The following is an 18,595-nucleotide window of genomic DNA, read 5'->3' as shown; positions in this document are numbered from 1 at the left end:
CCACAGAACATAGTGAAAGAGAAGGCAGAAAGTAGAGGACGTGCTGTCCTTCAAAGACAGAGGTGTTCTTGGTGAGATGTGAGTCTGTTGTCTCTCACTAAGTGTGTTTCCAACCCACACTCAGACTGGGCTGAAGAAGGCAAAACTCTTACTGGCTTGAGGGTTGGGGGTAGAACACAATTGCTGGAAGAGCAGCTGAAGATTCAGGATGGGGAAACTCCAGAAGCAAGAAAATCACAGAGAGGTGAGCGCCAAAATCTCAGTATTGACTTTGCCCAAATCTTTGGCTGACCACTAAACTACACAGACACAAAGGAGACCCCCAAGAGACCCGGCTAAAAAAGCAGCAGCTAAAAGCCAAAAATAACCAAACGGAGACAAGAGCTAATATACAATGTGATGGGACAAATTTTTGCATCTGAGTCCAAACAAGTTAAATGCCTATCAGAACAAAAAAACAAAAATCCTCAGAGCGGAACAGATTATAGTCTCCACAAATGTAATCTATAATACCCGGTTTTCAACAACAACAACAAAATTGCTAGATATGCAAAGAAATAGAAAAAAAAAAGGCAGTTAACAGAAAATGACTCTTATGTGGGCCCAGATGTTGGACTCAGTAGACAGACTTTAAAGCAGCAATGTTAAATATGTTCAAAGAACTAAAGGAAAATATGATAGATAATAATGAACAGAAGAATCTTAACAGACAAATGGAAAGTTTAAAAACCAAATGGAAACTCTAGAGCTGAAAAGTACAGTAACTTTTTTTTTTTTTTGAGACAGGGTCTTACTCTGTTGCCCAGGCTGGAGTGCAGTGGCACAATTACAGCTCACCGCAGCCTTGACTTCCTGGGCTCAAGTGATCCTCCTGCCTCAGCCTCCCAAGTAATTGGGACTACAGGCATGTGCCACCATATTCAGCTAAATTTTTCTATTTTTTGTAGAGATGGGATCCCACTATGTTACCCAGGCTGGTCTTGACTTCCTAGCCTCAAGCAATCCTCCCACCTCAGCCTCCCAAAGTGCTGGGATTACAGGTGTGAGCCACTGCACCCAGGGAAAAGTACAATAACTTAAATGAAAGATTTCCTAGATGGGCTCAACCACAAATTGGAGATGGCAGACGAAAAAAAAAAGCAATGAACTTAAAGATAGATGAATAGAAGTTATCCACTACAAAGAATAAAGAGATTAAAGAAAACTTAATAAAGCTGCAGAAAATTACTTTTAGGACAGTATCAAGCAAACCTGTGTAACACACATGTAAGTGGGGTCCCAGAAGAGAAGAGAGAGGGGAAGAAAAAATATCTCAAGAAGTAAAACTGTGACTGAAAACTTCCCACATTCAGTCAAAAATACTAATTCACAGGTCCAACAGAGTCAACAGCTCATCAAATACCAAGAAAGACAAACACAAAGAAAACCGCACCTAAGTACACTATAGTCAAACTTCTGAAAGCCAAAGATAAAAACAGAACCTTTAAAGCAACAAGAGAAAACTAATACATTACAGAGTGACAATGACATATGAGCTGACTCAGAAACAATGGATGTCAAAAGACATTAAAATGATGTATTCAAAATGCCAAAAGAAAAAATTCAGGCAAAATCAATACATTTTCACATAAGTAAAAAGAGAGAATAAACTGCTACCAGACCTACACTATAAAAAAACCTAAAGGAAGTCCTTCAAACTTCTGGGAAAGAACACCAACCACATGGTAGGTCAAATATAAAGGCAAATGTGTCAGTAAGTAAAATAAACTGTATATTATAACACAACCCAGGGGGCTAAGCAGGGGGCTAGAGAATACTGGCACATTTCAAACAAGATTGGCACTGGTACTGAAAATAGTTGAGACTGGATAACAGTACATAGGGGTTTATTATATAAAAGTAGAAACATTATAAAGAAAATTATGTGCCTATTAGAGTACACACTTAACATTAAAAAATATATCTCATATACCAGAGGATTCTGTCTTATCTAAATTTAACATTTAAATGCAACATGCAGGAAACTTGCCCATAGGACAATCAAAAGGGTCACTACATAATTGGAGAAGAAAAATAGCCTTTTTGAGGTAAAGAAATAACAGTTTATACAGGCATCAAAAATGAACATTTGATAGATTTCAAGATAGCTCCTAAAATATGTAGTCCAGAGCTACAGAAAAAAAGCCCAAACCATTCCTTTTCTGAAAGCCAGTGCCTAATATGCTGTCTTCTTTTTTTTTTTTTTTTTTTTTTTTTTTTGAGAGGGAGTCTTGCTCTGTCGCCCGGGCTGGAGTGCAGTGGCCGGATCTCAGCTCACTGCAAGCTCCACCTCCCAGGTTTATGCCATTCTCCTGCCTCAGCCTCTCGAGTAGCTGGGACTACAGGCGCCCGCCACCTCGCCTGGCTAGTTTTTTGTATTTTTAGTAGAGACGAGGTTTCACTGTGTTAGCCAGGATGGTCTCTATCTGCTGACCTTGTGATCCGCCCGTCTCGGCCTCCCAAAGTGCTGGGATTACAGGCTTGAGCCACCGTGCCCGGCCTAATATGCTGTCTTCTAAACAGTTTCTAAGCCTTACCTAATTCCCATTCCATTACCAAGGTTCACCAAATGGGAAAGGGTTATTTTTTTAATTTATTCTTTTTTTTTTTTTTTTTTTTTTTGAGACAGGGTCTCACTCTGTCACCCAGGCTACAGTGCAGTGGCACATGCAATCATAGCTCACTGTAACCTCCAACTCCTGGGCTCCAGTGATCCTCTGACCTCAGCCTCTCAAGTAGCTAGCATTACAGGTGCACATCACCACACCTGATTAACTTCAGTTTTTTCTACAGACAGGATTTCACTATGTTGCCCAAGCTGGTCTCAAACCCCTGGGCTCAAGAGATTCTCCCACTTCGGCCCCCCAAAGTGCTGGGATTATAGGCATGAGCCACTGTGCCTGGCCTATTTTTTAGATAAGAGAACAGAACACAGGACATAGCCCACACATATACCTTTTTACTTCTACAAAGGTTCTCAGTGCCACTCCTGGGGCCCCAAAATAACAATCTAGATTTCTCTTTACCTCTTTCCATACCACTAATACCCTCCTCCACTCAGTCAATCATCCTATAGATATCCCCTTTAGCTAAAATCAAAACAGAAAGATTACCACCATAAAAAATCTTTAGCAATCAGTGGGTTAAGAAGGAGGATATCTGAGAGGAATACAAGCTTAATTTTTTGAGTGGATACATTATAAAATAATCTCTACATTTCATCTGTCCTATATTTCATACAAACTAGTAATTTTCAACTTTAAGATAAATATAAAACCTATACCAAATGTGGACCCTCCAATACAGCCTAGGTTAATCTGAATAGTCACTTTATCAGGCTTGTGTGATCTGTTTTGGTATTTCCCTCTGATTAGAAATAGCTGATGCTGAACAAAAAAAAAAACCCAAAAACAAAGAAATCTTATTTTTCTTAATGGTTAGGCTGAAATCCTACAAGGTTGTAGGGTTGTTCTGCCTCCTGGAGGTTTTGTGAGGCAAAGGGTGTTGTTGCTTGTTATAGTCAAATACTGGCTCTTTTGATAACAAAGTGATGGTTAAAACAGGCTTCAACATGGAGCTTCTTACCAATAATCATTGAAGTGAATAGGTCTCTATATAAGAAATTAAACAGGAAAGGTTCATACCAGGCCTCAACTCCCACAACCGCAGTCACTATGTAGACAAAAGAAATAGTCTGGAAGGAAAATGCAGACAAAAGCATACAGAAGCATTAACGCTAGAAAGATCAGGAGTCACCATGCTTTATGCAGCATTAAGTCAAGTCAAACAGTTTTAGTAAAAGCAAGAAGTATGCTTATATTTGGTATGTGGCAATTCTTACCTTTTGTGGCAAGTCTTCTTACCTTTAAAAATACAATCTTTTGGCCGGGCATGGGGGCTCATGTCTGTAATCCCAGCACTCTGGGAGGCTGAGGCGGGTTGATCACCTGAGGTCGGGAGTTCTAGACCAGCCTGACCAACATGGAGAAACCCCATCTCTACTAAAAATACAAAATTAGTCAGGTGTGGTAGTGCATGCCTGTAATCCCAGCTACTCGGGAGGCTGAGGCGGGAGAACCCCTGAACACTGCAGAGGTTGCAGTGAGCCGAGATCCCGCCATTCCAGCCTAGGCAACTATAGCGAAATTCCGTCACAAAAAAAAAAAACAAAGAAAACCAATCTTTTAGCCAACAATGCTATAAAATAACCAACTTCTAGACAATGCAAGCAACTGGCCATCATTTGGAGCACTTTAACAGCAACTCATAAATTGGTTAAGTTGTAAGATGATCCAAATTTACCCACCCAACCACTTCCTTCAACAAACACTCCAACTTCTGATTTCTTTACTGGAGACGTAGGTGCAAATGGGCAAAATGGCAACACAAAAAGCTGGGATTCAAAGGCAGGGAGAGTTAATAGCAAGGCCATTAAAGTAAGAAAAAAGAAATCTCTCTACACACTGAAAAGGTGGCAATGAACACAAAAAGCCAACCATTCAATTCTATGTGCATATCTTTCTTTACAAAATCGAGTTCAAATGAACATTTAATAACATTAAGAAATAGTTAAATTCTTGGTGTAATACTGGCATTGTGATTTTTTTTAAAGGAAGCTCTTAGAGATAGTGAAGTATTTATCATATAATATTAGAAATTTCCTTTAAAATAATTGGGAAGGGCTGAGCATGGTGGCTCATGCCTATAATCCTAACACTTTGGGAGGTCAAGGCAGGCGGATCATTTGAGGTCAGGAGTTTGAGACCAGCCTGGCCAACATAGTGAAACCCTGTGTCTACCAAAAATATAAAAATTAGCCAGGCATGGTAGTGGGCACCTGAAATCTCAGCGACTCGGGAGGCTGAGGCAGGAGAATCGCGTGAACTCGGGAGGCAGAGGCTGCAATGGGCTGAGATTACGCCACTACACTCCAGCCTGGGTGACAGAGTGAGACTCCATCTCAAGAACAAAAACAACACAAAACAAAAAAAAACAAATAAAATAATTGAGAAAGGGCTCAGGGAGGTTATACACGAAACCAGATAACCACATGTGCTAATTGCTGAAGCTAACCAATAGGTATATCAGGGTCTATTCTCTCTACTTTTTCTTAACTATTCTCTCTACTTTACTATTCACTATACTATTCTACTTTTTTGAAATTTTCCATAAATAAAAATAAAAAATTTTAAAGTACATATCAATTCTAATCAAAAAAGCCTAAGAGCAATAAAGAAGCAATGACAAAAGCTTTCCAAAAGTATCATGGCAATGTTGAAAATTTAAGGTAGAACACATACTTACCACCTGGCTAATGTCATATCCCCATGGCAGGAAAAGAATCCCTGTGTTATACTTTTCCCAGTGGGACAGGATGAAAGAAAACAAAACTACCCATAGCAGGAGATAAAGAACAAAAACACTGACACCAGTCGATCCTCTTCCAAAGATGGAATAAACAGTTACAACAAAGTAAACACATGACCAACTATCCAGGCCATGATCAAAAAGCTCCCCTAAGGGAGTGCTAGAATTGGTTCTGCGAGCTTGCTTTCCGTCCACACCATCTGCAACAAAAACAAACCACAGGAAAAGTTCAACATATGCACCAGGATGGAGAAAGTCTTCTTTAATCAACTGGAAAAAAACAAAACAAAACAAATCAGCGTATCACAGAAATGTTAAGTATGGCTATCAGCCGGTACTATAAAAATCTAATTATTTAATTCTACACTTCAAAGAGTTCAGGGCCAGGCACAATGGCTCACACCTATAATTCCCACACTTTGGCAGGCCAAGGCAGGAGGATCACTTGAGCCCGTAAGTTTGAGATCAGCCTGGGCAACACAGCCAGACTCTGTCTTTACAAAAAATTTTAATATTAGCCAGGCATGGTGGTGTGGACCTGTAGTTCCTGCTACTCAGGAGGCTAAGGTGGGAGGATTGTTTGAGCCCAGGAGTTTGAGGCTGCAGAGAGCTATGATCATGCCACTGCATTCCAGTCTGGGCAACAGAGCAAGACCCTGTCTCTAAAAAAAAATTTTAAACAAAAAACAAAGACTTCAGAAATAAAATATATAATTTTTCAAAGTTTAATCTAAAAATCTAAATGTCATATTACACTGAATGGTGTCAATTTTAGATCTGAGAAAGCAGCATTTTACTTGGACTCTGAACACCTCCAAATCTATGCAACTATTGGATTGTTTCACTAGCTACAAATTCTCAAGCTTCCAGCGAACATGCCAAAGTAATTCCTCACAACTTATCTCACCCCTCCTTGCTCTAGGATCCAAAAGTACTTCAGTCACAACATCTACTTTATCCTGTTTGAAATCATAATCACTTCTTTACAGATCTACTGCCCCCATAATCTTAAGTGCTTTCAGAAAATGCACATAGTGGATATTCAGCAAATATAAGAATTGAATTTACTGAAACTAATGCGCTATTCTTGGTGCTATAAGGATTGGAAGAATCTTAGAATAAACTGTTTGTGCACTCAGAGTATTTACAATTGAGAAAGGAACAGGCTGGGTGTGGTGGCTCACGCCTATGATCCCAGCACTTTGGGAGGCCAAGGCAGGAGGATAACCTGAGGTTAGAAGTCCAAGACCAGCCTGGCCAACAAGGCCAAACCCTGTTTCTACTAAAAACACAAAAACTTAGCCAGGGATGGTGCGCACCTGTAATCCCAGCTACTTGGGAGGCTGAGGCAGGAGAATCGCTTGAACCCAGGAGGTGGAGGTTGCAGTGAGCTGAGATCACACCATTGCACTCCAGCCTGGGCAACAAGAGCGAAACTCTGTCTCAACAAAAAAAAAAAAAAAAAAAAAAAAGAGAGAAAGGAACAAAAACATGATAATAAAGCTACGGTATATCACAAACCATAGAAGAGTACAGATAAGGGAAAGGTTCTCTTTAGGCTAAGATAATCTAGAATGGCTTTTCAGGCAGGTGAAATCTGAGTAGAGGACATAAAGAATGAGTTGGATTTCAGCTGATAAGACATAAAGAAGTATGTCATTTCAAAAGGAGGGAATGCTATCAGCAAAACACACCAGGGTGGAAAAGCACAATGCATGTTCAGAAAATGCCAAGCACTTTAGTTTGACTAGAGACTAGCATGTGAAGAGTGAAGTATATAAAAAGGTTAAAAAAGAGGTTTGAGCCAGTTAAAAGTTGTAGGGAATATGGGGAGTTACTAAAGGTATCTGAATAGAGAAATGACAAGAGTGAAAGCAATGCTTCAGGAAGAGGCACCTGACGGTGTGAATGACAGGCTGCAGAGAGGGACGCTAATTAGTAGGCCTCAACTGAGATGAAATGCAGTAGGAATAAGAAGCTGATGGTAGGTGAGACATTGAGGAAATAAAAATGATAAAATGCAGCAAAGATGAGGCATAAGGCCTAAGGACAAGAAGAGAATCTCCAGTTTCTATTCTGGGTAACGAAGATAGTGGTAGTGTTAATAGAAAAAAGGAAGTCAGAAGCAGCAGCAAGACTGACAGACAAGATGCAGAGTACAATTTCAGATACTGAAATTGAAGTGTTAGTGAGATATCCACATGGTAATGTCAAGGAACTCAATCCAAGGGTACTTATTAGGAACTCAGAACACAGGTGAGGGCTAGATATAAACAAGATATAAACATGGGAATCTTAACTAAGACTGTAGAGTGAGACTCACCATTACCAAGGGAATGAGGAGAAAGCCAGAGTTTAGGATAAAGCACAGTGGAACACCTTCATTTTACAGGCAGAAACAGAGGAACCTGTTAGAGACAGCCTGTCTCACTGAATTATACACTTTTTCGCCCAAAAGAAACAGTTTTGTTAACTAAGTGCTTTAGAATTAGGCTAATTGTAAAAATTCAGAATAAGGAATTAAAAACTCTTATAATTACTGTTAATCTTGCTCACTAAAGTATATTCCCCAGTGCCTAGATCAGTCTGTGGCATAATACATTGTTGAAGACTTTAGGAAAAGATGAATCCCAAACTCCCTATCCAAATACTCCAGATTTCTGTTATACAGAGTTGGGAAAGTTTTTGCCCTGAAGTAGCTAAAATATTCCCAGAAAGTCTTTTCTCATTATTTACTGGCTTAACAATTTCCCATTTTCAATGTAATTCCTATGCAGTTATTACAATACTCAATTCATAAACTACGTATTAATTAGGTTTTATACATTTTCTCACTATACCCATTCCATCTCCACAAGTCTGAGGTCCAGATATGCTTTAGAATTTTTTTTTCTTAAAAAGGTAATTCAGGGCATATATCATATATTATCAGAGACTCCCCAGTAGGACACAGAGCAGCATCCTGTGATCAAACATCTAAGTATTTCTATAGCAAAATGTCATGAATAGTCACACTAGGTAGAATAAAGATTATACACTGCTTTATGTTCATTCAAGACTGGTTTGCAACAAATAGTTCATGTCAGGTCAGGATTTTTGCCAAAAACTGTGGGCCTCGAACACATAGATGGTACATCAAAAGGATCTTATGGAGTGTTGTCAAAAGTCAGAGCTCACGGGTCACTCTCAACTTTTCCCTATTCCTCTCAGCAGTCCTTGGCAACCAAATCCTTCAGCAGCACTTAAAGACCTGCTCATCTGTAATAACAAATGCGCAAAAGCCTCTGCCTAAATATGTAGCTTTTAACTAAATTTTCCCCTAATTCTTCTAGACGTCACTGATTTCTTCCTTTTCCAAACTCTTGCAGCTCTGGTCAGCATGACATCTACCATATCAGTATTTAATCGTGTAGCAGGTTATGTTGGTTTTATGAGAACAAGTCGCTTTTATCTGAAGAGATCTAAGCAACTTGAAGTCAGGGTCTGCTATTTTACATGTATTTAAACACTATGTACTGAGTGTCTACGATACTGGGGATAAAGTAGTGAACAACGCAGTACTCACTTTCACAAAACTTAACATTTTAGTTAGAAAAGAGAGATAACAAACAAGCAGGAAAGTAAATAGATAACATGTTACATGGTTTGAAATGCTATGGAGAAAAATAAAGCAGGGAAGGAGGAGAGAAGAACGCAGGACAAGCCATGCGGATAATCCTAATGAAAAGCATTCTTGGCAGAACAGACAGTATAGTCTAGCACAGTAGGCTTCCCTGCCCACTCCCTGACCACTCTCTGTACCAAAAAAGAATTGATCACTTCCTTATGTGTTCTCCCACTGTGTTCTATCATAGTATCTGTTTTTTAATTATTACATATGGCAGTATTACTTCCCAAACTTAAGCAAAAATTATGTCTTATTCCAGAGGTTGCTAAATACTTTTTAAAGGCCGCATGATAAATATTTTAGGCTTTGCAGGCCATAAGTCTTTGTTGCAACTATTCAGCTGTGTCTTTATTGCAGGAAAGCAGCCATAGACAACATATAAAGGAATGAGCATAGATGTGTGCCAGTAAAACTTTACTAACAAAAATAGGCTACACACCAAATTTGGCCCACAAGTAGTGGTTTACCAACTCATCTTATTCTGCGAAACCCTCACAATGAATGACAATATTTTTTGTAGAGAAACTCAAAAACATATTTATCAATTTGAACAGGATACTAATAAACTCTAGTTAAAATGAATTAAGCACAGGAGAAAATGTTATTTTAATAGGTGGCTATCCTTGCTGATTCACCAGTCACTGACTATAGTAAGTATTTACCAATTCCTTACCTAGAGTGTAGGCTACGAAGTTGAGGATGCCCACTACAATCCAAACCCAGTCAGGCACATGCTTGTGACCTGGTGCTGAAAAGGAAAGCAACTAAGATTTTAATACAGTTTAAGTATAGTAGTTCTTACCATAGCATATACTGACAGTGAGAAGTGTCGCTATTTGTTCATTAGAAGTTAAAGTACTTTACAATATATTTTGAATCCAGAATTAGGTAAATAATATCAGGAAACTGATAAAACCAAAAAAGTAATTCCCAGCCCCTCATAAACAGTAAAGCATTTATTTTGAGCTTTTATCAAAACTCAAGACTGAGTGTTCACCTTTACTTGAAAACAAATACTTTTCATGTGCCCACAATGAAAAATAATGTATTTTTGGAATTTAAAAACTAACTGCATTTAATCTAATTCTTGTTGTTTATGATTGTATTACAAACTTGTATTGAGCATTCACCTTATCCTTTCCTATACTATTAATTAGCAAGACAAAAGACCTTTTGATTTGGATATAGATAGATCACCTCAACTGAATGATTTGGGCAGCAGAATCATTCTGAAATATCTGGAGCTCACTTTTTCCCCTAAGACAAAACAACTGAGAATCAGAAAGTCTGGGTTCTAGTCCTGGCTTTGTAATCAACCAGCAGTGTAACCTTGAATGTATCATTTAATCTCTCCCATCTTGTATTTTCCAAATATATTGGGAATAGATGGTTTATCTAGTCCTTCAACTTATATGATTTGGGGAGATATATATAACATTTATGTATGTTTGCTTCCCTTAATAACTAAGTAAACAATCTTATTTAGAGTTGTCAAAGAAAATAATATTTCTAGTTACAAAGATACATTCTTTAGGGTGTCCTCAGGATTAAAACACACAAAAAAAATAAAAAATAAAAAAATTTTTAGAAACCCACAATACCCAAACAATGCTTAACAAAATTTAATCTTACTCTTTATTCATGTGTACTTTATGGTCTTCTCATGCTTCAGAGTTGGCATTTCCAACTTCAATTACCATTTTATTACATGTACAGAAGCTATGACTAAAAGTTTCAGTAAAGTTCCACATATGTATACTTTCAATATTCAGAATTTCTATAGTATCAAAAGTCTTGGTGAGGCGCAGTGACTCACACCTGTAATCCCAGCACTTTGGAAGGCCAAGGCGGGTGGATCATTTGAGGTCAGGAGTTCAAGACCAGCCTGGCCAACACAGTGAAACCCTGCTCTACTAAAAATATAAAAATTAGCTGGGCATGGTAGTGTACACCTGTAGTCCCAGTTACTCGGGAGGCTGAGGCAGGAGAATTGCTTGAACCTGGGAGGCGGAGGTTTCAGTGAGCCAAGATAGCATCACTGCACTCCTGCCTGGGCAACAGAGCGAGACTCTGTCTCAAAAAAAAAAAAGTAAAAAGCGTCTTAAGTGTTTGAAACTCCAAATTTTTCTACTAAAACAATGTTGTCAATGGTATTCAGTTTCTCCAGGTCAGTCCAGAAAAGTCTGCTGAACTCATACACAGATGAATTATAACACTAACACTCCTGACTACACCATTTCTAAGTATTACTGTTGGAAAATAAATTCTCTTAGAATGCAAAAAACGCCCATCTATCTCCATCTTTCTATTCCTCTCAATGCAATCAACCAACTGAACAATAAAAACAAAACTTATCTCCAACTATTCCCTCATCATCCCAATTCTTTGGCCTGGGGCAGAAGCCTGGTGTGAAACAGAGTGAAGATAAAACAGGTGAGAGAGATGTTGGAGCAGAGGGCGGGAGCAGGCTGACCACTGGCTCCAAAAGGGCCTCCTTCCACTCTTCCCCAATAAGGGCCCAGACTTAGCAATAAATACTTAAGGTCTAAGAACCATTTTCAGAGGAAACTAGGAGTCATTCAAGTCAAGTGGGGATGCAGGGAAGGAGGAAAGATAATCACATTTCCTTCAGAAGAAAGGGGATTTTTCTTTCCTGACTAGAAAAGGAGAAGGGATATTCCTAGAGCTGACAGGTAAACTGAGCCCTGTTTGTATTCATGTTTAGGCAAAGTTTTGAGTTTTAATTTTCCATCTTCATGCAAACCCAATTATTCTTTATCTGCCAAAACCTCACTGCTTTTTAGAAAACATATCTAATTCAACAGGCAAGGTGCTGCCATTATAATATCCAAAATTTTTTGGAAATATGAACATTTTAACAGAACCAGAAAATAAGCAACCACATTTCATTTTTCTCTACTCAGACATTTTAAATTTTATAATAAAGTAATATTCTTACCTGAGGCATAGAAGTCAGGATCAAAGTATGCCATTAGTAGAAAATTGAATACAACCAGCAGAAAGCCAGAAAAAGTTATCAGATTGGGCGCCAGCCAAGTAGGAAATACCTATTTTTGCAAAATAATTATAAAATAATTAAAGTAGAAGAATCTCTGTCCAATATATACAACATGCAAATTGAAGTCATAAGTTTGAAAGATCATATGGAGAAGTTATAGACATGTAAACCATAATCTCCATTAGCATTATTTCTTCCATCCTCTATATTTTAACTACCTCTATAATTAGCAAACTTCTATAACATTAAGTCTATTTTAGAAAATTTTAAATGGGATTTTACAAAAATGACAAATCCCAGGGTATAAACTTCAACAGTATGATAAATCAAAAGGTATGTGACTAAGGAAACGGAGAATGGGAAGGGTAGTTTCTCTAGATATCTTACAAAACTGAGAGTTGCATTTATAATACTCCATAAAATAGGTTAAAATCTTTAAAACGTACTAAAACAAGAAAGTACATGCATATTAATTATCTTACCTTTACTATAGTGTTCCAAAATGGATGCATGACATACAGAGAAAGTGGATTGGTATCCACAGCACTGTACTGTTAAGAAATTAAAGAAAATATTCAGAGTCAATCCTTGTCTACTAGTAAACAGAATAACATTTCTCAAATGAAAATAATAGTAAAGCCAGGTGCAGTGGCGCATGCATATGACCCAGCTACTCAAAAGGAAAGAAAGCAATAGTACAAAAATAATACAAGCCAGGCATGTTGGCTCGCACCTATAATTCTAGCACTTTGGAAAGGCAAAAGAGGGCAGATCACTGAGGTCAAGAGTTTAAGACCAGCCTGGCCAGTGTGGTGAAACTCCATCTCTACTAAAAATAAAAAAATTTGTTGGGCTGTGGTGGCACACGCCTGTAATCCCAGCTACTCAGGAGGCGGAGGCAGAGGTTGCAGTGAGCCAAGGCTGTGCCACTGCACTCCAGCCTGAGCGACAAAGCAAGACTTGAGTCTCAAAAATAATAATAATAATAATAATAATAATAATAATAATAATAATAATACAAAAATAACCTGGAGAATACATCTATTTTTATGATGTCCTAATCTGAGTAGCAAAACTAGAATAGCAACATAAATGAGGCAAAGACTATCAAGCACAGTCAGATACTACTTTTATGGGAGAAGGAAAGGGTCACAGCGTAAGTCTAAAGATCAACCCCAAATCACAGAGTTAATCACAGCGGTTGTTTCATTGGCACATACTCATCCAGAGTCCAAATCGCCAGGATAATCACTGACTCATCCTTCACTCTCAATCACCTTTTACATTACAGTGTTTCAGTAGAGAAATTTATATTGCTTACATGTCCTCACTTATTGCAGGATCAGTAAAATGCACACTGCATGCATTCAAACACTAACCACACACCTTCTCAACCTCCTTCATCCCTCTCATCTTAGAGGAATCTGTGTTTCCTCTTGATACCATTACGATACATTTACTAGCTGTTAGAGCTTGGGCAAGTTACTTAATATCTCTGCCTTAGTTTCTTCACCTGTAAAATGAAGATGATAGTCCTTACCTCAAGGGATTGTCATAAGGATTAGATAAGTGAAAACAGTGCCTGACCTACAGTAAGTATTATGTAAGTATTAGCTATTATAATTACACGTTTTAAGTTCCAAAGGAATGACAGATCCCCATATAGCAGGATACTGAATTGCATAAATATGCAAAGGAAGACAAAATAGGTTAGGGTTGTATGATAAGGGAGCTTATTCCCCAGTTACTGAGCTATTTAATAAGAATGTAAAGGAAAATTTAAAGGACATACATAAACATGTAAAACTTTAAGGGTCATGTTGATAACTTATTCACTCCACACATACACTGCTAGGTATGGGGGAGAACGGATACAAAACTGGTAACAGACAAGTCTTGAACTAGGTAATATTAGCCTAGTTCAAACCCTCCTTGAGGGTTCACAGTATTACCTGGGCGATTATTACCTAATTCATTCATCTGAAATTTACATATTATACTAGTCACACACTTGAAAAAGTTTTTCTTTTTTTTTTTTTTTTTCTTTTTTTTTGAGATGGAGTGGCTCTGTCACCCAGGCTACAGTGCAGTGGCGCGATCTCAGCTCACTGCAACCTCCGCCTCCCGAGTTCAACCAATTTTCCTGCCTCAGCCTCCTGAGTAACTGGGATTACAGGCGCGCACCACCACACCTGGCTAATTTTTGTATTTTTAGTAGAGATGGGGTTTCACCATGTCGGCCAGGCTGGTCTTGAACTCCTGATCTCAGGTGATCCACCTGTCTCAGCCTCCCAAAGTGCTGGGATTACAGGCGTAAGCCACCGGGCCCAGCCAGCTTTGCTTATATTTTCTATGTATGCTCAGTATGTATACAAAATAAGTAGTAATCATTTGAGTATCTGATTTTTAAAACTCATAATTAAAGATAAAAATTTCTTTCTGAATAAGTTTTGTGAATATGCAAGAAATACATCAGTGTTTCAAGACTTAAAAGTGTGATGGAACAAAGAAGTAAATAAATAGAAAATGTTTAAAATACCGTTAGCAAAGAGTCAACCAGTAAGCCTAATGTTTATTCAAAAGACTCCATGTCTGAGGTTCTTCCATTTCTCCAACCCATCCTGACTAAAATGAAATTAATTGGACAAAAGATCTGAGACAGTAGTAAGAAATGACAATGGGCTGGCCAGGCGTGTGGCTCATGCCTATAATTCCAGAACTTTGGGAGGCTGAGGATCATCTGAGGTCATGAGTTCGAGACCAGCCTAGCTGACACAGTGAAACTCCATCTCTACTAAAAACACAAAAACAAATTAGTCAGGTGTGGTTGCACACACCTGTAATCCCAGCTACTTGGGAGGCTGAGACAGGAGACTCACTTGTACCCGGGAGGCAGAGGCTGCAGGGAGCCGAGATTGTGCCACTGAACTCCAGCCTGGGCTACAAAGCAAGACTCCATCTCAAAAACAAAAAAAAAGAAATGATGATGGGCAATGTGGTTTGCTTCTAATGGCCAGAGGTAGAAACTCTAAAGCTGCATCCAGCCTCTCAGCAGAAGCCCACTTTAATAAGCACAGCAGTCGCCTACTTACCCAAGGTTTCATTTTAACCATAGCCAACCAGGGTCGGAAAATAGGTGAGTACAGTACATACAGACGTTTCGAGAGAGAGAGACCAAATTCACATAACTTTTATTACAGTACATTGTTATAGCTGTTCTATTTTTAGTTGTTAATCACTCACTGTGCCTAAACTTTATCACAGGTGTGTATGTATAGGAAAAAACAGTATATAAAGTCACCCCTCGGTATCTGCAGGGAATTGGCCCCAGGACTCTCTGTGGATGCTCAACTCCCTTATATAAAATGGCACAGTATTTGTCTATAACCTACACACATCCTCCCATATATTTTTTGAGACAGAGTCTTGCTCTGTTGCCCAGACTGGAGTGCAATGGCGCGATCTCAGCTCACTGCAAGCTCTGCCTCCCAGGTTCATGCCATTCACCTGCCTCAGCCTCCTGAGTAGCTGGGACTACAGGTGCCCACCACCACATCTGGCTAATTTTTTGTATTTTTAGTAGTGACAGAGTTTCACCATGTTAGCCAGGATGGTCTCAATCTCCTGACCTCGTGATCCACCTGCCTCGGCCTCCCAAAGTGCTGGGATTACAGGTGTGAGCCACCACGCTGGGTCATCTACTTTAAAAAATCTCAGCTTACTTATAATATCTAATACAATGTAAATACTATGTAAATAATTGTTATATTGCATTGTCTTTTTATTTGTATCTTTTGCTGTATTGTTATTTATTTATTTATTTTTTAACATTTTCAATCCACAGTTGGTTGAATCTATGGATGTGGAACCTGTGGATACAGAGAACCTACTGTACAGGGTTTGGTACTGTCCTTGGTTTGGGGCATCCACTGGGGGTCTTGGACTGTATCTCCCATGGGTAAGCGGGGGGCAATTTTATTAGTATTCTTATTAAACATGTACTAAACATACAACTTTCACTTGTAGGATGGTCTACAGTTTTTCTTTTGTTGTTGTTTGTTTTTTTGAGATGGAGTCTCACACTGTCACCCGGGCTAGAGTGCAATGGTGTGATCTCGGCTCACTGCAACCTCCACCTCCCGGGTTCAAGCGATTCTCCTGTCTCAGCCTCCCGAATAGACAGGATTACAGGTGCCCGCCACCATGCCTGGCTAATTTTTTGTATTTTCAGTAGAGACACGGTTTCACCATGTTGGCCAGGCTGGTCTCGAACTCCTGACCTCATGATCCACCAGTCTTGAGCTCCCATAGTGCTGGGATTACAGGCGTGACCCACCGTGCCCGGCCAGGATGGTCTGCAGTTTACAAAGCTTTTCCATAATAGATATCACTCCATCAGAGCCTGTGCAGAATGAAAGAGTTCTGAACTGACAGGACTGCCTGAATTTAAGTCTTCAGACCTGAGGACCAGGAACCAATATGAACCCCTACAGGCTGCCAATGACAAGGTAGAAGGGACCTACATTCCTCTACTTCACAAAAGTCTGCACCCAGAACCATGAAATACAGCCAGCAGGGCAAATAAAATGAAAAATCACCCCTTTCAAGTCCACCATCCATCAGAAAGCACAGAAGTTATAAGTTCAGATCAGAAGAAAACCGTTTCAGATATCACATGAATACCTAATATAGTGCACAAAGTAACTGTTCAATGTTCTTAATTCAACTATTTGCTCATTTTCATTCAGCAGCTTTCCATAATTTAACTTCTATCTAAAAGAATTCTTTAAGGAATGCTATTTTAACTTGAAAAGTTTCTCTTTTAAAATTCTGAAGCTTTAACGTGAAATTTCAACTTCAGGAGACCAGGAGAAGTATGATACAAGAAGGTCAGTTTACCTAATTGGATTTCAATTATTTGACATTCATTAACAGCTGATGAGTTCAAACAGGAAGAAAGATTAATAGATTACAGAAGGCAGCAAAACTCTGTGCTCTCGCCTTACACACCTGAGTATTTTTCAAGGTCACATACCACTCACGATAAACAAAGAAACTCTAAACTGTTTTATGAACCCACAGGAAGAAGAACGACTTAAACCTTCCACATTCATGAAAAAAATAAAATGCAAACTTTTAAAGGTGCTAGACTAGATTTGGGTTTGTTAATGTTTGTTAAAGGTATTATTTTCCATGGGAGTGACGTTTTGGCCAACACCAGGAAACCTGAACCAGGTAGATAATCCAGTTAAGACCTGGCATGACTTGCTTGGCTCTACAATCTATCGGGCTAGGGTAAGCTAGAGCCCTCAAAACTGCTTGAGGACCACAGGCTGGGTTTGATAGACTCGTTCCATGGAAAACCTCAGAACTCAGAGATGCCTTAACCTTATACACCATTGTATATCTGACCCTCATCTAGGAGAAGAGGTAAAACAGTCATCAGGCCTCAGATCACCAAAAAAAACAAAACAAACTACAAAAAAACTCACCAACTCATTACTTCGAGAAGCAACCCAATTCAAAGTTACAACAACTTTTCCATACACTAACAAAATCCTCCCCTGCCCTATATCATCTATCCTGTGTTTTCATTTTGCTCTACAAAGTTAAGCAGTCTAATTTTTCTTTTTTTGAGACAGAGTCTCACTCTGTCACCCAAGCTGGAGTGCAGGGGTGTGATCTCAGCTCACTGCAACCTCTGCCTCCCGGGTTCAAACGACTCCTGCCTCAGCCTCTTGGGTAGCTGGGATTACAGGCACCCACCACTACACCTGGATAATTTTTGTATTTTTAGTAGAGTCGCGGTTTCACCATGTTAGTCAGGCTGATCTCGAACTCCTGAGCTCAGGTGATCCACCCACCTCGGCCTCCCAAAGTTCTAAGATTACAGGCAAGAACCACTACACCAGACCTAACTTTTCTTCTAAACTACAGTCTTTCAAATATTTGAAGACAGCTCTCCCTGTCACATCTAAATCTTTTCATCATCTGTTCCTATACTCCTTTTGCCACTGCTTTTTGCCATGGTTTCAGTCTCCTTCATCACCTAGGTCTAGTTCAGTACACCAGGGGTTGGAGAGCTTTTTCTGTAAAGGTCTAGATAGTAAATATTTGAGGCTTTGCAGGCCATATGGTCTTTGCAACAAATACACAACACTTGAAACAGGAAAGCAGTCACAGAAAATATGTAAGCAAATGGGTCTGGCAGTGTTCTAATAAAACTTTATTCACAAAAACAGGCAGACTGGGGGCTTCAGTTTGACAACCCCTGCTTCAAACAATCCAATTTATTGTTAAATCAACACAAACATGTGGTCTAGGGCAAAAGGAGCATTTCAAGTGGTATATGAGTAGGAAGCAGAACATGACTATAAGCCCCTCTTCCTTGATAACTTATGCTGCTCAAGATATTATTAATTCCCGGGACAACTAAATCACACTGCAGTCACCTGAACCCCCTCAGGCCTTTCTCACATGGACTGCAAAGTCATTTTTCTCTA

General features: G+C 39.1%; 1 protein-coding gene across 2 annotated transcripts in view; it reads right to left on the bottom strand.

Annotated features, from left to right (window-relative positions):
* SELENOI (selenoprotein I) overlaps positions 1 to 18,595 on the bottom strand; it is a 48,882-nt gene that overhangs the window by 17,597 nt on the left and 12,690 nt on the right. The window contains exons 2-6 of one of the 2 annotated variants that reach the window (XM_011738044.3): positions 12,575 to 12,643; positions 12,033 to 12,141; positions 9,747 to 9,821; positions 5,344 to 5,606; positions 3,625 to 3,733 (exon numbers count right to left, since the gene is read on the bottom strand). In XM_011738044.3, the coding sequence (XP_011736346.2) occupies positions 3,625 to 3,733; positions 5,344 to 5,606; positions 9,747 to 9,821; positions 12,033 to 12,141; positions 12,575 to 12,643 (625 nt within the window). The remainder of the gene's footprint in view (positions 1 to 3,624; positions 3,734 to 5,343; positions 5,607 to 9,746; positions 9,822 to 12,032; positions 12,142 to 12,574; positions 12,644 to 18,595) is intronic. The other variant, XM_071076397.1, reaches the window with a different exon arrangement.

The sequence above is a fragment of the Macaca nemestrina genome, chromosome 13 (assembly GCF_043159975.1).
Source record: "Macaca nemestrina isolate mMacNem1 chromosome 13, mMacNem.hap1, whole genome shotgun sequence".
Taxonomy (NCBI): Eukaryota; Metazoa; Chordata; class Mammalia; order Primates; family Cercopithecidae; genus Macaca; species Macaca nemestrina.
The sequence above is the reverse complement of the archived record's forward strand: the minus strand, read 5'-3'. Positions and strand labels throughout refer to the sequence as shown.